Source organism: Ursus americanus, chromosome 28, assembly GCF_024610735.1.
Source record: "Ursus americanus isolate L20-20 chromosome 28, mUrsAme1.1.p, whole genome shotgun sequence".
Classification (NCBI taxonomy): domain Eukaryota; kingdom Metazoa; phylum Chordata; class Mammalia; order Carnivora; family Ursidae; genus Ursus; species Ursus americanus.
This window is the reverse complement of record NC_142154.1, coordinates 4,541,682-4,561,265: the sequence shown is the minus strand read 5'-3', so window position 1 is coordinate 4,561,265 and position 19,584 is coordinate 4,541,682. Positions and strand designations below refer to the sequence as shown.

The 19,584-nt window shown below is 51.5% G+C and overlaps 1 protein-coding gene and 1 long non-coding RNA gene across 5 annotated transcripts in view; one reads left to right on the top strand and one right to left on the bottom strand.

Annotated features, from left to right (window-relative positions):
* Positions 1-11,218, top strand: part of ZNF592 (zinc finger protein 592) — a 49,702-nt gene extending 38,484 nt beyond the window's left edge. For all 3 annotated transcript variants that reach the window (XM_045813014.2, XM_087856620.1, XM_087856619.1), the window contains 6 exons: positions 3,919-4,095; positions 4,363-4,522; positions 4,636-4,923; positions 5,145-5,257; positions 5,933-6,068; positions 7,157-11,218. In XM_045813014.2, the coding sequence (XP_045668970.2) occupies positions 3,919-4,095; positions 4,363-4,522; positions 4,636-4,923; positions 5,145-5,257; positions 5,933-6,068; positions 7,157-7,669 (1,387 nt within the window). In that variant the 3' untranslated portion in view covers positions 7,670-11,218. The remainder of the gene's footprint in view (positions 1-3,918; positions 4,096-4,362; positions 4,523-4,635; positions 4,924-5,144; positions 5,258-5,932; positions 6,069-7,156) is intronic.
* LOC148107544 (uncharacterized) lies at positions 914-19,575 on the bottom strand. 2 transcript variants are annotated; one of them, XR_015722086.1, is made up of 3 exons: positions 19,231-19,575; positions 18,887-19,133; positions 914-2,500 (listed from the first exon to the last, which is right to left on the bottom strand). It is a non-coding gene; the product is annotated as an uncharacterized LOC148107544 (long non-coding RNA). The 2 variants fall into 2 exon arrangements; XR_015722087.1 differs by lacking the exon at positions 914-2,500 and adding an exon at positions 6,067-6,785.
* Between the last annotated feature and the right edge of the window lie 9 nt (positions 19,576-19,584).

The window sequence follows — 19,584 nt, the reverse complement described above, 5'->3', positions numbered from 1 at the left end:
TTGTTGTTTTTTAATATCAGTCACCTCTGCCCCCAACATGGGGCTTGAACTCACAACCCCGAGATCAAGAGTCGAATGCTCCTCCGACTGAGCCATCTGGGCCCCCCCCCCCAGGCCACATTTTTAAAACCAAACACCTGAACGTATGTTTCTACAGTATTGTGCAACATTTGAAAATACCTTTCCAACTGTGACTTAAGCGTGTGCTGCTTGTTCCAAGATTGAGTCCAATCCCCTAAAAATGCAAGCAGAACTTAAATCTTTATCTTTGAATTTTGAATCCAAGGAATTTCCAATGACACAGGTAGATTCATAGCATTTTTTGGTTCTTTTAATTCAATATTTTATTTTACTTTCATCTGCAAGAATAAAAAGAAACATAGTGTCTCAAAAGCAATTCAGTTTGTCAAGCCTTTTTTTTTTTTTAAAGATTTATTTATTTGAGAGAGAGAGAGAGTGAGTGAGCAGGGGGAGGGGCAGAGGGAGAGAAGCAGACTGCCCCTAAGTGGGGAGCCAGATTCGGGGCTCGATCCCAGGACCCTGAGATCATGACCTGAGCTGAAGTCAGACACGTAGCTGACTGAGCCCCCAGGTGCCCCTGTCAAGCCTTTCTGTGAGGAATGTCAGTCGCACGTGTGATGTGATTCAGCCGAGGGCTTGCTGGAGATCTTGACACGGGATCTTCAGTGGCGGGGGTTGAACTCAGAAGACCTACGCCCCAGTACAGTAGTGGCTGCACTTAGATCTTCAGCTGTTCACGTGGGTTTTGTATCAGCTTTATTTAGACACACAGCAGACGTTCACCCACGTAATGTATACAATTCAACAGTTTTTAGTGTATTTACTGGGTTGTTCAGTCACCACAACCAATTATAGAATGTTTTCATCATTCGAAAAGACACTCTGTATTCACAACCCTTCCGTTCCCCCCATCCGTCAGCTACCACGAATTTGGTTTCTTTCTTTTTTTTTAATTTATTTTTTTTATTTTAATGTTTTTTTATTACATTATGTTAGTCACCATACAGTAACGAATTTGGTTTCTGCCTCGTATATCTGCTGCTTTTGCACATTTCACAGAAATGGAATCATAGAATCTGTAGTCTTAGCCAGGATTCGTCTGTACTGTGATATGTCGCCTTTCACTCCTTTTTTACGGCTGAACGATAGTCCACTGTCTGTAGACAGCAGTTTGTCCACCCATTTACCAGTTGACGGACACTTGGGGTTCCACCCTTTGGCCGTTATGAATAATGCCCCTGATGAACATCAGGTGTCAATTGTGTGGACGTGTATTTTCCGTTCTTTTGGGTAGACACTTGGGAGTAGACGAGCTGGATCAACTGGTAACTCTGTTTAACTTTTTGAGGAACTGCCGGACTGTTTTAAAAGTGGTTGTATTTCTGCATTTCTGCATTCCTACCAGCAGACCTAGGAGATTTTTGGTTTCTCTCCATCCTTGCCGGCATGGTTGTTGTCTGACTTCTGCTGGTGGCCGTCCCTATGGGTGTGGAGCTGCGTCTCGTTCCGGTTTTGATTTGCATTTTCCCAACGGCTCACGGTGTTGAGCATCTTTTCTGTTGGGTATTTCTGTATCTTCTTTGGAGAAATGTCTATTTGCCCAGTTTTAAGTTGGGTTATTTATTGTCTTACTATTGAGTTATAAGAGTTCTTTATATAGTCTGGATATAAGTCCCTTGTCAGATAGGTGATGTGCAAATATTTCCTCCCATTCTGTGGGCATTATATTTTTTAGTGAATTCTCAAATTGTACCTATGCTCCATCTCATGGAGTTCTACTGCAGGCTTACAGTCTCGTTTTATTTTTGCTTTTTTTGAAGACTTTGTCAAAGTACATCTTATATATGTTTTATGTATATGTATTTCATGTAAAATGTGTATATACATTATATATAAATTTTAGAATTGTTTAAATTATTCTGCTCTTTGTTGAAAATTTGGAGAGTGGCCAATGATGTCATAAAGGAGCAAGTGTAGACTGTTGTTAATATGTCATTTTTTTATTATTTGTGATTATTAGGACAATTAAGTATTTCACTACTCTTTGTCTTTTCTAACACTTTACACATTCCACAGCATACGAGTCTATAATCATATATTTTCTCTTTAAAACATTGGTGAAGAGTTGTGTCACGGGGTCAGATTTCTCCTCTGCGTGCTTCTTCATCAACTTGTAAACCATACTTGACTCGGTCTTTCACGGACTCGGTGTGTGTGTTCTTTTGCCCCTTTATGTTCTTCCTTCCGTGAGGTTTCTTTGAAGAATGTCTCTTCGGTACATAGAGTGGATTTTTAGCTGCATTTTTGAGGAGTACCCCGCTGAGTTTTGGTCAAACTGCACAAGTAAGGCCACTTAAGGTTCTTTACACATATCAGATGTACTTGGCCACTTTGGATGAATTTGGAAATACGTGGATTTTATTTTCTCCTCACAATACCTTGTGGTATGGAAGTACTTCTGTGAGCTAGAAGTTGGTCGCTATTTTGTTTAGCGGGAGAGAAAAGAAAATATAAGTAGCTTGCATAGAAAGTCTAATTTAAAGCATGTACAAATTTGGTAACGAGTGAACATCAGAGGTCATTGCAAACAGCTTTCCGGTTCTGCGGGCTGCTCGTCATAGCTAATTAAATGTGCAGAGAGGATTCCATCTGCCCCCCACCCCACCCCCCAAATACACAGAGAAGGAGGAGAAGGAGGAAAAACGGGACCAGGCAGGATGCTGTGATGATGTACGTGGACTGTGAAAACGGGCTCATGTAGTGAGTGGAAAGGCTGTATTTGGGAGCCAAAGAATTTTTAAGTGATGGCATGTCCTTTCTTTCAGTGAAGCCACAGCCTCTCTTCTTATGCCTATTGGGATGTCGGGGTTACGGGGTCAGGCAATACAGCAATAGAAGGGAGCTCAGAATTACCTCGAGGGGAATGGCTGGGCTCAGGGAGGGTGTTTTCTCATGGGAGGGGAGACGGGGCGGGGGGCCATGTAGGCAGGAGGAAAGAAAGAGTGCGTGAGAGGGCCTAGGTCCTGGAATGGATGGAGGATGGCGTGGAGGTCACGTGGGCTCATGCGACCGAGGAAAGGGAAGGCCAGATTTATAGAGGGAGATCGTGAAGTTGACAGAAGAGTCCAACATGCCTCGGTTTCAGAAAAAAGTGATTTAAGAGAGTTCATACATGATACAAATGATACATCTGCTAAACAAAGCTCGGAAATACCACCTGGGAGAAAAAGAAGTAAAAAGTTATCCGCGGCGCCACGAGGGAGAGGCTCCGACACTGAGGAGCTACGTGGTCCAGGACGGTACGGGCCACGTCTGGCTGTTGAGTGCTTGCCACGTGGCCAGTACAGTGTGGAACATTCCCGCTGTCACCGCATGTTCCCGTGGACTTGGGCTTTGAGGGCTGCGTGTTTTACTGTACTTGTGGCTCGGGCGAGCGCAGTGTTCCCCAACCGCACTTTGTATGAAGTGGCGGTCCCTGCCCACTCAGTACCAGCCTGTGGGAAGGCACGGGCTGTCGGGCCTCCTCCTGAAATTTCCTCTTGGACCCTTGCAGTGGTGTCACACTTCAAAGGATTTTGTTTATGTCATCTTGGAACTGGTCCCCTCCTGCTCCATTCCCGCCAGCTTCTCTCTGGCTGGTGGGGGGGGGGGGCGGGTTTCTTCCCCCTTCTCTCCAAGGCATAGCCTTGGGCTTGGGGGGCCCTGGGTGACCGCACTGTGCCAGATGGCAGCAGACAGGCTCTCAGGATGGGCGTGTGGAGGATGGAGGATGGAGAGCTCAAGGGAAGGGGAGAGAGGGCCCCCGAGATGGCTCTGTTCCTGCCCTCCATCCCTCCTTTTCCAGCACTACTTCTGGGTCTGACACACCTCCCACACCCCACCACTCCTGTCCTCCAGGTGCATCCACTGCGGGGTCGTCCACCTGACCTTGGCCTTGCTGAAAAGCCACATCCAGGAGCGACACTGCCAGGTTTTCCACAAATGTGCATTCTGCCCCATGGCCTTCAAGACTGCCAGCAGCACTGCGGACCACAGCGCCACTCAGCACCCCACCCAGCCTCACAGACCCTCCCAGTGAGTGCAGCTCCAGGGCCGCAGGCCTGTGGGGTGGAGCGGAGTGGCCTGGGTGCTATGGGGAGGGTGTTGGGATGGACCAGGGAGCTGGGGCGGGGGGTGCAGGTGCCTGGGGTTCACTGAAGGCATCCTGAGGCAGGGGAGTCGCCACGCCGGCTCAGAGTAGTGCTTTCCCAGACCTGACCCTGGTTCAGAGAGAGCGGAGATGGGGTGGGGGTTCTGCGCTCAGGGCCTGGCCACCTCACTCCCTGGGCCTTGTCTCGTCAGGCTCATTTATAAGTGCTCCTGTGAAATGGTCTTCAACAAGAAGAGGCACATTCAGCAGCATTTTTACCAGAATGCCAGCAAGACGCAGGTGGGCGTCTTCAAGTGCCCCGAGTGCCCACTCTTGTTCCTGCAGAAGCCGGAGTTGATGCAGCATGTCAAGGTGGGGTGCCCTGGGGAAGGAGGCTGGGGAGGAGGGCACGCGCCTCAGGCCAGGGGTCTGACTCTGTGCATCTTTCCCCTTGCCCAGTCAGTAATCGCTCTCCCCATCCCCAGAGCACTCACGGTGTTCCCCGAAACGTGGATGAGCTGTCAAGCCTCCAGTCTTCATCGGACACGTCCTCAAGCCGCCCTGGCTCTCGAGTTCCCACTGAGCCCCCAGCCACGAGTGTGGCTTCACGGGGCAGCTCCCTGCCCTCTAGCCGCTGGGGCAGGCCTGAGGCCCATCGCAGGGCCGAGGCCAGGCCCCGGCTGAGGAACACTGGCTGGACTTGCCAGGAGTGCCAGGAGTGGGTTCCTGATCGGGAGAACTATGTGTCCCACATGAAAAAGAGTCACGGTCGGGTAAGTGTCCTCCCGTGGTCACAGGGAAGTGCCAGAGTCTCTGGACTTCTGTCCTGTGGGGTCAGAGCCCCTTATGTGGCTGACCCCTTGGGGTTCCCAGTGCTTTGGGCAGGGTGGGTTCCACCGATCTTGAGGTCATTCTGCCTACATCACCCGAGTAGAAAGAGCCACCCGGGACGGTCTTATAGTTCTGATGCTTTGTGTCCTGTCGCCTCCCGTAGACGTTGAAGCGGTACCCGTGTCGGCAGTGTGAGCAGTCCTTCCACACCCCGAACAGCCTGCGCAAACACATCCGCAACAACCACGACACAGTGAAGAAAGTCTATACCTGTGGGTGAGTCCCCAGAGCTGGGAGCCAGGAGGCCTGAAATTCAAAAAAAGACTGTCGCTGGCACCACTGGGGCTTTTGTCTCCTGTGAGGTCAGGGGTCAGAAGCAAGAGAGAAGCGAGTTTCTCGTGGGAAGATGCCATGGCTGTCAGAAGGCGGGGCCGGTCGGGAACCAGCTTCTAGCACCTGGTGGCTCCTGAGCCTCCTCTTCCTACCTCCCTCGCCCTGAGCCGTACTGCCGGTCAGTGCGACAGGCCCTGAGGTTTAGGAGGAGGGATGGTGATGGCACCGTGCGCCCTGTCTGGCCAAGAGGCTTTGACATGGTGTCTGTGCTCAGACGTATGCTGGCCTCTTCCTTGCTGACCACTAGCCCAGCACTTGGGCCTCTGGGCAGTGATGTCGGGGAGTGGAGAGTGAGATCATGGCTCAGGGCCAGGACAGATATTCTGACTTGCTCTTGTCTGCCACCTTGGCTGGCTTGCCAACTCCGTTTCTCTGGGGAGTGCCCAGCACTAACCGGCCAGCCTGATGAGCACCCAGCCAGCTCGCTGCCTGCTCCAGGCTCTCTCCCCCGGAGCCAGAAGCAGCATCCACCTCCCCTCCCTGCCGGGCATGTGCGGCCGCGCTGGGCTTCCTGGGGCCTGTCGTCTTAGACCCCGTCTTCGGGCTGTACTCCTGCAGGTACTGCACAGAGGACGGCCCGAGCTTCCCTCGGCCCTCCCTCCTGGAGAGCCACATCAGCCTTATGCATGGTATCAGAAACCCTGATTTGAGCCAGACGTCCAAAGTCAGACCTCCGGGTGGACATTCCCCTCAGGTGAGTGTGGGGCCCCTGCCCCTGGAGCGGCTCGCTCAGTGAGGCCCTGGAGCGGCTGCGGGAGGGCTGCAGGGAGCCCGTCTGTAACGGCGGCCACAGAGCAACCAGCGGTGGTGCTTCCCTCACTGTGTTCGTTCTCTAGGCCTGCACAGCCCACCTGGGGACCGCACACAGGTAAAGGACGGGCAGAGACCTGGGAGGCCGCCCATTAGCCTTTTGTTCCCATGGCTTCCCTGTCACTGTGATCCCTTCCTTCGCTGTGTGTGTCCTGCTGTGTGGACACTGGAGTGGATCCACGCATGCCATCCTGCTGCTGCCCCTCTAGTCCTGGGTGGGGGAGGGGAGGGGTGCAAGCGGGGAGTTCCAAGGCGTTCGTTCTTGGCTACTCGGAAAAGGGTGTTGGTCGGCAGAAGCCCTTTCACACAGCAGGTGGGGTGTCTGTTGACATTTTGGCAACATCTGTGATTGAGATGCACACCCCCACCCTCCAAATGCACATGCCCTTTGATCTAGCAGTTCTGTCCCGAGGATTTATCTGTCCTGTATCTTTGGCCTCGGGCCTGAAGCGGTCGGTGCACAGCACTGCAGGGCTCTGTGCAGTAAACAATGAGGGAACACAACTAATGTCGGCCAGAGGGGACTGTTCACTTGATGCGTCGGTGCCGCGTTAGGGGAACGAAGCCTCGTATGTGCCCTCACGGAGACAACGGCCAGCACCTGTCGTTAAGTAGAAAGAGCAGGGCGAAGAAAAGTGTGAATGTAATGCTCTTGTTTTGTAGAAGACAACACTTGTCTCTTTGTGCGTGCGAACCTAGGTGGCATGGCCTTCTCTGGAGAGCAGACCTGGGGAGGGGGGTGGGAAGGACTTCATCTTCCTTCTGCCCTTCCCATATCTTTGGAATGTGGCACCACATGCGTACGTTCCATTAGACAAAACAAAAGCAAACCGAAAACCCTGAAAGCAACCAAATCTAACCCGCGGTTCTGGGCCGGGGCGAGCCTGGCCTGGGTGGTTCTGCGAATCCGTGGGCGGCCCCGGTCAGGTGTGGGGCTCGGCCAGACTCTGCTCACAGCGTCTCCCCTTGCAGGTGAGCCATCTGAAAAGACCAGGCAGCGGAGCCGGGGACGCTCCGGGCACCAGCAATGGCTCAGCCGTCTCTTCCACCAAAAGGCACAAGTCCCTGTTCCAGTGTGCGAAATGTAGCTTTGCCACGGACTCGGGGCTCGAGTTTCAGAGCCACATACCTCAGCACCAGGCGGACAGCTCTACGGCTCAGTGTCTGCTCTGCGGCCTGTGCTACACCTCGGCCGGCTCCCTCAGCCGTCACCTCTTCATCGTCCACAAGGTGAGAGACCAGGAGGAGGAGGAGGCGGCCGAGGCGGCTGTGGAGGCGGCAGAGCCAGAGGAGGGCTCCGGGGAGGAGGTGTCCATGGAGACCAGGGAGAACGGACTGGAAGAATGTGCCGGAGAGCCTTTGTTGGGCGACCCAGAGGCGAGATCTCTAGGTCCGGCTTCTGAGGAGGACGGTGCCCAGGAAGCTCAGAGTCAACCACAGGCCTCTCGGGACCAGGACAGCCACGCACCGTCCCCTCAGGTGTGACTGGAGGCTCTGCAGTGCATGCGGTTGGGGCCGTGCCGCGGCCTCCCCCGTCTGCCGTGTGGACAGTGGGAGAGAAAAGGCTCTGCCCCAGTGTGAGTGTGGCCGGCTGTGCCCTGGAGCGGTGTCTGCCCTGAGCTGCGGGGTGCTGGGTGTCCCCCAGCCCCGGGAAATGTGCGGTCACCCAGGACCCTCACAGCTCTGAATCTGCTTCTGTTATTTATGGCTTTGTGCTGCTTCTTGGTACCCCAGCTCTTGTCTGTGTCCTTCCAACCCCAGGCTGCTTAAGTGGCCCAGCCCCAACGCTGTCAACTCAGCTTGAAACCCCTCAGCGCTGTGCTCTTCTGGGAGGTTCCCGCGTGCTGCCTTCAGCCAGGGCTCTCCTCGGAGCCCTCTGTCCGGCCAGCAGAGCCGGGGCAGGGGGATGAGGGTGCTGGCGCACCCCCTCTTGGAGAGCCCTGCCCAGGCTGGCTTGGTGAGGGCCCTTGATCACCTTGCCCTTCCTTCCTGTCTTCTCTGATTCTTTTCCCTCCAAAAATAGTCCTGGAGAATGAATTGTCACACTGGCGCCTCCTGTCTGTGTGGGTGGGAGAAAGTTCTGCAGCACACCTCTGTTTGGAACCGGGAGAGCAGGAAACGCAGCAAGGCAGGCAGGCCGTGAGAGGCAGACCCCCTTCAGAAGGAGCTGTGCGTCCTTGTTCTGCTGCTGTTCTGCCTTCCTGACACGTGGGGTTGGGGGCACACAGACATTGGAATATTTGTACTCTTGCTCCTGTGCCATTAGAGAGGCTGCTGCCCCAGGCAGGCCAGCCCCTCCTCCTCTCGGCTACACTCATGTTGCTCAGACTCTATTGCAAATAAAAAATCTTCTTACCATGCAGGTAGGCTCTTGTATTCCTCTTCAAGGGAGCCTGGCTCTACCCTGCTCCACTTCACAGTCTCTCCCAGACTTCCCTCACTGTCCCATCTCTGAGGGAGAGCAGCGTGCCTACTGTCTGAGGAAGGCCTGCTCTAGATTCTGGAGCTGTGGTTAGGAAACCAGGAGCTCGGTACTTTGTCCTCTAGAGACTTCTAAGGGTGTGAGGGGAGGGTCTTAATACTGGTCGAGGGTCCCCTGCAAGGCCTTTCTGGGGCTAGCAGCATTGGCCTTAGGGCCTATTGAAATGTTCTGGGCACCCCCATCATCTTTCCTACAAATGGATTTTCCTCCTAAGAGACCCTTTTACTGGTAGGGTGGGGGGAGGGATAGAGGGGAGGAATTATCTCGAAGTGTTCAAGAGGACCTGCTGTTGCCACTGCCCCAGGAACTCTCGGCTGTGGCAGAATCGGGCTTAGGCAGGGGAGGCTGGGCTGCCTTTTCACCGGTGGCCGAGTTCGGGCCTGACCAAGCCCAAGGGGCAGGCCGTGTGGAGGTGTCCTCTGACTTCTGACCCAAGCTGCTGCGGCAGGTCTGCCCGGATGGGGGTGGGGGGGGGGTGCAGCTGGGCCCTACAGGCTCTAGTGCAGCAAAGGCAAGTGGGTGCAGGCCAAGTTCTTAGAGGTGCTCCTTCAAGGAAGGCATTGAATGTCAATTGTAACTCCTTAAGTCAGATAAATACGTCTGACCTTTTCACAACAGAAAAAAAAAGTACATTTTGTTTTTCTCTCCAATGCCAGATTTTTAGTGGAAATGCTCATGGCCCTGGGAACGGTTAGTGCTTACCTCAGTGTCAGAGAGAGTCTGCTGTTTAAGGATTGCTACACTTGGCAAGGCCACAGTGTCCCTCTTTCCCAAGCAGGCAGTGAGGCCGCCTGCAAGGCCTGAGCTCATCCCATCTTGGCTGTCGTCCCTTCCCTAATTCCACTGCAGGTGCCCACCCTGCACCCCATGGTCTGTTCACAGGAACATTACTGGGGAAGCTCTGAGAAGGGTTTGAAATGCACTGTTGGATCTCTTGCTGCTCACAAGCGGTGGTAGCTGGAGTGGGGGCGGGGGTAGCGAACTTGCAGGCTCGACACCTGGCCTGACCCGGATCCGCCTCTCCTTCCTGGGAATGGCGCGGAGTGGAGAGAATGCCGAGCCACTCACCAGGAGACCTGGGGCACAACCTGGATTCTGCCCTTAACCAGCTTTTAACAAGCCCCCTCACTTCACGCCCCCCCCCCCCCCATAGTCCTGGTAATTCCCATCCAGCTCGCTTCCTGGGCTTTGTGAGACGGGGAGCGTGGAAGCTTGTTTTCAGTTTGTGAGGTGCACGACACGTGAGGGATTCTTGCCTTTAGGGCTTGGGGGGTGGAGTGCACCTCCCCTGCCGGCAGCCGTGGGTGCCACCGGGCTGTCTATGGAGCCCGTCTACACTGCGGCAGCAGTGACGCTCGAAGCACGTCAGGCCTGCTTGCATGCCCCGCATCTTGCTAAAGACTTGGCCGTGATTTTCATAATCACAGGGATCTCCCAGTTAACCCTCCTCCGTCTCACAGAGAAGAACACAGAGGCTCAGAGAGGTCAGAGAACCTGCCGGGCCGCCTGCACGTGCTGGGGCAAAGTCAGACCCGGCTGGTTCTAAAGTCCACCACAGCAACCCCTGTGCTGCCTTCGTGGCCTGGCTACTTTGGCCGGCTCCCAGCGGGTCAGCACTTTGCAGCCATCCAGACACCTGCTTTCCTACCTCCCCAGTGGCTGGGGTGCCCCCCAGAGCGCCGGGTTCTCCTTGGAGTCCGGCTGTGCCTCGTCACCCCGAGGAGGACCCCATGCAAAACATCTGTGCGGGACGTTCTAAAGCAGAGGCGGTCTTCCCATGACCTTTCATTTACCTTGGGGTTGATCTTGCCTTGGAAGACCATCATTTTTGGGGGGCCATCCCAGAAAACATGGTTCCCTCAGGGTCCAATATCTTCTGCTCTTTTCTCAAGATGTTTTTAATGGGCGTGCTCTCCTATCTTTTGTTATCAGCAAATGCTTGCTTGTAGCAAGTACTGTGTACCCGTTGGCGGGAGTGAATGCTCCGCTGATCAAGTTAAAGAGAGAAGCTCCCACCCTTGTAAAAACTACAACTTAATACACTCTCAGGCTTGACAAATGACTAGTATTTATTTTCCAACTGCTTTATCTCTGTAAAATGATGTGCTGAATGACTATAATTGGTGTAGAAAGAACTGTTCCCTTAACTTATGTAAACAGTCTGGTTTTGAAAACTTCACAGTGTGGCTTCGCAAGTTCGACACACTTTGCCTTCCCCGAGACAAAGGAACCCCCTGGCTGCCCTGGTCACCACTGTATACTCAGCTCTGGGCGCACTTTCTTTCACTTGTTTAAAAAGATTTTTGTTGCTGTGTTTTTTTTTTTTTTTTTAATTAATACATAGACGTTACGGTAAGACGTCCAAACAAAAGAATATACAGTGCAAAGTAAGCTTCCTACTGGAGGTCAGCCTTCAGCTCCCCAGCCCACCTCCAGAATTAATCACTGTTAACCTAGATCTTGTGTACCCTTTCTGAGCAATTCTATGCATTTACAAGTTTATAAATATGTATATTTATATATCTATTTTTAATACAAATGGTAGCATTCTATGCACAGTGTTCTGAAGCTTGCTTTTTTCACTTGTGTAATGGAGATTGTTCCAAATTCATCCAGTGGGTCAGTCTAATTCTTTAAAAACTTCTAGCACAGTTCCTTGCATACAGTAGTGGTCCAAAGAGTGTTGGAATGAGTGAGTGAATGCATGCACGTATGCACACGTGAATGGAAGAATCTGATTCAACTGGTAGCTAAAAAGTTCTCTCAGGGTCTGCTCTGAGCAAAGCAGAATGTTCTAGATTCTAGAATGTGTTGGGTCGTCACCCCTCCACCCCACCCCCGTCTTTTCCAAGGTATCCAGGCTGTTCTTGACCTTCTCCACCAACAGATGCCACAGCAGTCTTAGGAAACGAGGTGCTGGGAACCTTGAGCCCCTCTGGAGGAGAGAATAGAATCCCAAGAATAGGATTTTTTTTTTTTATTTAAAGGCATTTAAAATGCCTTTCTCTCATTGGAAAATGACATTACGTTATTAGAGAAAATAAAAAATGTGCATATTTATAATCCCATCCTACTTCTGCGGTAGTTTTTATTTTTTTCTATCAGTTTCCAGTCCTTTCCAACTGCTTTCCAACTGGACTCTTGTTCAGTCCACAGCTAACTATGATATGATTATGACAATAACAGAAATTGAACATTTCTCCATGACAGGTGTGATTCTCACATTCATTCTCTTATGTCGGCGTGAAACAATCCTATGAGGCGGATACTGCTATTCTTTTGGAGGTTCAGAGTGGTTGAGTAATTTCCCTAAGGCCACAGAGCTCCTAAGGGGCAAAGCTGGGATTCATTCAGGCGTGACTAGCACTACCCTGCCTCTGATCTTGTACAGTACTTTTTTTTTTTTTAAGATTTTATTTATTTATTCATGAAAGACAGAGAGAGAGAAAGGCAGAGGCAGAAGGAGGAGCTGGGAGCCTGATGCAGAACTTGATCCCAGGACCCCAGGATCATGACCTGAGCCAAAGGCAGGCGCTTCACCGACTGAGCCACCCAGGCGCCCCCGTGCCCTGCTTTTTTCTACTTAACATTATATCTGGACATTTTCCATGTCTCTACAAAGCCCCTAAATCCTCATTTTCAATCATTGTAGTCATTTTCAAATAAACATCATTTACTTACTCATTTCCTGTTTAAATTTCCCACTTCATGAGTGCCGTGAAGAGTCTGGGCATACGGCTTCTTGCTTCCACAGAATTATTTCCTCAGGGGCTTATTCCTATTTTTCTTGACTAAACTTCCTGGCAGTGTGATAGAATGAAGGAAGCCAGTGACTAGAAAACAGAAGCCCTGGGTTCCAGTCCGAGCTTGGTAACTAGTTGTTTGATCTTTCTTGGCCTCCGTACTCCCATCTGTCAAGTGGAGGGTGGGGGTGTTGGCTTAAATCTCTGGAGATCCTGAGCCCGGCTAGATTTTATCTCCTTGTTCCTCCTGTTTATGCCAAAAGAGAGGAGACCTCCCTAAAAGCAAGAACTCTTAATGGGATTTCTTCTCCCGTTTGTTTTATGTATTGACTTTTGGTCTAGCCGTAGAGATAGAGATAGAACCGACCCCTCGCCCACGCCCCCCAAGGCAGCATCACTTTCATTTGCATTGATTTATATTGTAATCGGCCTCAGGTGTAGGCTTTTGCTGGTGGAGTTCTGGCTCTTTGATAAGTACCTATTTCTTTTGGCTTTTGCCAGGCCTTTCCAAGTTTGAACTATCTGTTTACTTGATAATTTAAAGCATCTTCAGATCCATCTTTTCATTAGGGACCTGGGTCCAGATGAATTCTTGAGCTAGTTCATTGTGTCATGCACTGGCCTTTTCAAATGCTTTCATTTTTAATAGTAATTATTATTGCAAATTAAAGTTGAGTTTTTAGTGAATAAATACTAGAAAAGAAAGTCGATTTATATGTAACTGATTGTATGGAAAATGGGGCGGAAGGATATGATAAAGCCATTTAAGTCAGTTCTAAGCTGGGAGAAACCCCCATCCTAGCGAGCGCTCAAGTGACAGGACCAGGAGCGCCATCTTGCCTCATGGGTGGGCATGGTGGTCTTTGTACATACATAGTGACAGTCGAAAATCTACGAGATCTTGCTTCTACAACTTAGTCCCACAGCTTTGGCCTCTACTTTCTGTGAAGATGGGGAGAGTTGATCGTGCCTTTGATGTTCAAAGAGTGGTTAAGCTCCGTTCTGATGGGGTGTTCATTCATTAAACTGGGAGAATCCACTGTTTCTCGCCTCCCTTTTTCAGTGATAGCCAGGGCACACTGTATACAATTCCTATTTTTCTCTGGGGTCTTCTGGTCCTCAGACCAGTTTGCTTGGAATTTCTCCCTAGGACATATTGTGCATAGACAGGGCTGAATATTTTTTGTATCTGAGAAGGCGGGTAGATTTTGCTTCCTAAGAAGCTCTTTGCCTGAGATGGGGGCTTCGCATTTCTACCTTAGGCTGGTTCTGGAATGTGATTTCCAAACAGGGAAAGGGTGTGCCAGACAAGGTGGGCAGTGGGGAGGGGACAGCAAGGAAAGGGTAGAAAGTTGTGGAGGGCAGGCAGGAGAGTTCGGACAGGTAGAGGGTTTAGAGCCTGGAGATGGCCCTTGACTTTTCGGGTGGGCGAGGCTGGTGGCGGCCATGGGCTTACACCCTAGAAGTGGTCCATTAGGGGGAAGTGTGGTGGGTGCCAGCAAGCTCGGAAATGATCCAGGAAACCATCTGTCCGTGGCACCCCTTGGGTGAGCAGTCCTTGCAGCCAGTTGTGGCCACGGTTGCTGAGAGGTAGTAACACTTACAAGAAAAAAACCCAAAAAACTGAGCTGTAGCTGCCGAGGGCTGGCTGCGATACAGAAGGGTCCTTAGAGAAAGACTGGAAGAGGAGGAAAAGGACAGGTTCCCCCTGCAAGAAGACCAGGAGAGGCCTGGGCTGGAAGTGGCCTTTCCCAGCTCTGAGGATGTGGAGCTTGTGTCCCGGGTCTGAGTGACAGCTGCTGCCCCCTGACCACAGAGTCACCCTCTCATCTCATGATTGCTTTACTCTGGACAGGGCCTACATCTGTGGTAGAAATTCCCGACTCCTCCAGTCTGATGTGGAATCAGTAGGCGCACTGGAGAGGGCGCCTGGCTGGAGCAGCTCTATGCTTGAGCCCCCAGTTCCCCTTCCAGTCAAACCAGAATCAGGAGTGGCTCCTTGTAGCCAGTAATCCTTTCACTGGTGTCCACTTACTCCAGATGTGGAGTAAGATGTGGCCACATCTCCAGTCCCTGGAGCGCCAGAGTGACCAGCTCATCCCGGAGTGGCAGGACCTGGAGTCTCCATCCTCCAGGGTCAGGGGCTCAGCTGCGCGAGCCGGGAACTGTGGGGGTCCTTGGAGGAAGGTCAGGCGAGCACTCCAGAGAAATGCAGACTCACTAGCAGGGAAGGCAGCTGGCAGCAGAAGGCAGTAGGCCCTCATGGGGGTGGGGGTGGGGGGGCAGAAATCTAGGGCTTCATTGAGCTCAGGGCTGAGACCTTTAAAATGAGTGGAATCAAAACAAGGAAAAACAGAAGAAATGGGAGGGGTGGACATGTGTTTGACTCACTTACCCTGCTACTGAGGACTTGGTGTGAGATGGGCCACAGACCTGGGTTTCTTGGAAGACTGGAGTGGAAGGTGATGTTGCTTTGTAAGGAAGGTCTCACTGACCTCCAACCTCAATTCCTATGCCATCGCTTGTAGAATAGGCCACCTCTGTGTGAGTCAACACAGGTGCCAAGAAGCAAAATAAGATCTTGAGTCTATTGACCAGAATGGCGTTGGTGATAGCCATACTGTGCCCGGACGAGCTCACAAGTGCAATGTGACATTTGCGGCACAGCAGCTTACGGTGGGCACTGGCAAAGCGGACTTGTTCCCAGGGGAGCATCCAGCATGGGGTAGGGCTCTCCGGGCCGTTCCACCCAAGGACCTACTGCGGGAACTTTCGTCAAGAAAAGAGGTATCTCCTGACCAGTATTTTCACGACTTTCCAGGGCTATTCTATCCAAAAGACCTCCACTCTAGACTTCCTCTGTGTGGCCTCAGAGGGCACAACAAGAATTAGACTCAATAAAAGGAAAATCCTCCTGAAAATGAAGTGGGCTGCCTGGAGGAGGAGTATTCCCAACGAGAGGAGGAGGGGGTTACCACATGATGACCAAGTCTGCTTCCTGCAGCCCCCCACCCCGTTTCCTTCCTTCCACATGTTCTTCCACTCAGACCTCTCCCTGCTCCAGGCCAGGGAGCCAGCTCTGACCCCACTCAGGGACCTGCCTCTGGTCCCTCTTGCTGGGTGGGTCTGGCTCCGACCTCTGCTTCGGCTCTGGTCATTGGGCTGCTTCTGTCTTGTTCAGGAGGCCAAAGTTTGCCCTTTATAACCTAATTCTGGTAACTCATTACTGCTTGATAATGTGACTGGTTTCCTCTGAGCTCTTTTGAGCAGCAGAGGTAGTGAGGGAAGGGAAAGAAGGGGTAAATATGTCTGGGAAAAGCAAACAATCACCCTCCTAGGTTGTGAGGAAGGAGGCTGGGCGGGGGAGGACAGGGAGAGCTGAGAGCAGGCGTTCCAGGGCCTTCTAAAGAATGATGTACATCCTGAAGCAGAGGTTAGTAGGACTCAGAGATGCTAGCTAGTCTGTCCTCCTTCAGAGTTGAAGTTCTTATCCGATGGTCTCACGTTTCCCTGTATTTGAAGGAAGAGTTGACCACTGCAAGTGAGGAGGGCAAAGGGCAGGTTGGAATCTTGTTTGGAGCTGTTGCTATAGGGAAAGGAAAAGGTCAGCTTGGGGGATTGGGAAAGGATTGCCCAGCTGCCCGAGACCGGACTCAGGTTAGAAACCAGAGTTGGCCAGCCTTGGAGCAAGAAGCCACAGCCAGATTCCAGGTTAGGACCTGGCAAGGCGAATGTAGTAGGAGTCAGGGGCCAAGGGAGACGAGACCTCTGAGCAGAGTATGGTTGTCATCGGAGTCATTGTCTTCCCCGCACTTGTGCCTGTGTCCATACAGGGAGGAGGGGAGGTGGATAAAGGAGCCAAGGAGAAACTCGAGAGGGCAAGTTAGGGGTCTGGAGTTGCCCTAAAGCGGAGGGCAGGCTTAGTAGGTGGATAACAAAATGGCATTTTAGAGGTGGAGAAACTCCTCTGATGAGATTCAAGTGACGGGCATTTGATTAGGTTGCTAAAGGGAAGTGGGGGTGAAGGTCTTCGAGAGGGTGAGGTCAGTGGACCCGCTGCCAGTGTGTTGGCTGAGTTATTAGAAAGGCAGGGAAGATGGCAGGGGGCCAGAGCCGGGTACACAGTGGCGCTCACTGCAGTGGCCTGAGCTCACTAAGTTCAGGGGGAGGATGGTGAGGCGCGTGGAATGGTGTCCTGGCAGCAGGTAAACTTTGGGTAACGTAGGCTTCAAAGGAAAGCAGAAGGGGAAGACGGAACTAAGTTGGAATACAAGGTGTGTTCGCACTCCTCTAGACCTCGAAGAGAGGGGCTCAGGTGGTGGGGCCAGCGTGTCCCGGGAGCCCCAGCCATTCCGGGACAGGGACCAGCTTCCCCAGCTGAGCTACGTATGGTAAGAACAGCAGCCCAAGACTTTCCTACCACAAGTGCCTAGTTACTCCAGGGCCCTGGGAAGTGCAAAACATCCGGGAGAGGGGGTCCTGGCACCACTAACAAACTCCTACGATGCTTCATCAGTACGAGTATCTAATAGCAAACCTTGGATTATGTTTTTTTCCAAATGCAGAACAGCATGAGCCTCTCCATGCCCTTTCAGCAACATGCGCGGACCTCTATCCGAGGTTCTATCTTTCTTTCAGGCTGGAGAGTTTCTACAGCGTACAGACTCTCACATTTATTTCTGTACCCTCAGCACCTGGCATAATGCCTGGCATGGAGTCGTTAGTAATTACTTAATAAATACTTGCTGAATGAACAGCCATGACCTACAGGATCATAGAGGGAATGCCTCATTCCTCTTTGCAAAGGAGAAAGCTGAAACTCAGGGGTGGGGAGCCATTTGCCCAAGGTCACACTCAGTGGGAGAGGAGAATTAGAACCCAAGTCTCTGGACTCCCAGCCTAGGACTTGACACCTCTCAATATGTCCTCTCTCTCCTGCTAGACTGTAAGCTTAGAGAGGAAAGAGATTGCCTTTTTGACCTCTCCCTCCCCGAGTGCCCTGGCACTCCTCACTCAGCTCTGCCCTGTCCTCATGAAAGTCTGCTTCTTAACTTGGCACATGACAAGAAGCGGGAAGGATAGATCGTACACTAGATGATAGGAGCAGGACTCGTGAAGGTTTAGGCAAGAAAGAAAGGGAGTGGGAAATTAAGATGAGCTTTAACTAAAAAAAGGTACAAGTTTGCACTCAGGATAAAAAAGCCTTTACAAGCAGGAGTAGGAAAGACTTAGGTGAATAGTAATTCATGCTGAACACTCACAGGCTCAGGATCAATGAAACAATTTGGCTGTGAAAACGCTGTTGCTAGTGAGTGGGGCCCAAACCCAGAGAGGTGCTAATTCAGTTGTAGGCTGCTAAATGGGGTGACCTCTGTGTGGGTCACTTTTTCAAAAGGAAATTGATCAATTACAGGGTCACTAGGGTCACTAGTGGTACCATATCCATGGTCATATGAGAGGTGGCCTCAAAGGGAAGTCTAGCTTCCTTGCGGACCAGACAAAACCTTCCAGATCTGGCCTTAAATGTCTCTTTCCCCATCTTTATACTTGAACAACATGCCCACCAGGCTCTTCTGTATCTCCATATCTTTGCCCACACTCTTTCCTCCATCTGGAATATTCTGTCTGTCCTGTCCCCCACCCCCATGCCAACAGTCTACTTGGTGAGCACCTATGCAATTTTCAAAATCCTTCTCAAGTTCACTGCCTCGTAAACCATTCTAACCAAAACCCCAGGCAACCCACTCTTTTCTCTATACTTTCATGCTCCCCTATACATAGTTTTGTAATTGGACGTTTCCTCTTCGTTGTAGTTTGTCTATATGCCTGTTTCTCCTATTGGACAAAAGTTTCTTGAAAGCACAGATCCTTGACTCCTACCTGTAGCACATTGCCCTAGCATGATCCATGGGTGTTCATACGACTTCAACAAATGAACCAAAACGTCAAGCATGCTTTCAAATGTTTGGAGGACTGTCCTGTAGATAACTGAAGAGATTTCAATATATGCACCTCCAGAGAGCCAACAACAAGGATAAATGGGGGCATGTGGTCAGGAGACAGATCTGGGCTCACTGGGAGAAACTGCCTTAGTCAAGACTCACATTCTACCAACAGAAGCCTAATTCGAAGCAGCTTCAGCATGGGGGAAATTTTGGGGTCCACAGATTCGACGAGCTGGTCGGACTGCCAACCTACAAGGTCAGGGACAAAAGTGGATTTCAGGAACACCTACAGTGATGTACCTGGAAGCCATCAGGACTCTGAGCCCCTTGCTTTGCTTCTCCCTCTGTGAGCTTCCTTCTTCCTCACTGCAGACTGGCTTCCTCCACCAGGCAGGAAGCATGGCTGCTGAAAACTGAGACTTCACAGCTCACTGCTTTCCAGCACAGAGAGGCTGCTTTTCTCCCCCAATTCCAGTTAAGAAAACATTTTGGTGAAGAACTCCCATTGGCACAGCTTGGCTGTGATGCTTACCTCTGTGGTCAGGGAGATGGGTACCACGAAGAGCCTGGCTTGAGTCAGCTGCCAGCCAGCCGAGGTCAGGGATGGGGTCATGGAGGAATGAGGCAGTTGTCATTGCAACCACACCGCGAGAGTGGGGGAGGAGCCATTTCCAACAGGAGTGGGAATGCACATGCGTGCAACTTCTGGGACAGACGGGTGGTACTCCTTTGCTCTAACTTCTTAATGATGGTCATAGCCATCTGGCTGCAGGCACTTTCTGGATGTTTCCAAGGATAAAGGAGAAAAAAACAATGGATAAATATTGGTCATTCCCAATATTTAGAACTAGGCTTAGGCAGCGCTTACAATCTTACTCTTAGAAATTGTTGAATGGTTGTTTTCTGAGCATCAGGACTCTGCCATTTCCCCCCTCAGGTGCTGAGAAATCCAGGCTGGGTAATGTAGGAGATCCAATTATTCTGGAAGTGTTTTTGAGCCCTTCATCTGTGCTAGGTAATGGAAGGGAACCCAAGACACAACCAGAGGAGCTCCATGAGATGTGCGGGCTTGCCTAGGTCTGCACCAACAGTCCCTGGCAAGGCCGGGTCAGCGGGGCTGCCACCAGGCAGAAGGGGGCCGTCGCTGGCTGCCTGGGCGCCCACCGAGTGGAGCCCAGGCTCCAAGCGGCTTGACGCCCCCCTGGCCTTCGCCTGGCCTGCTTCACCAGC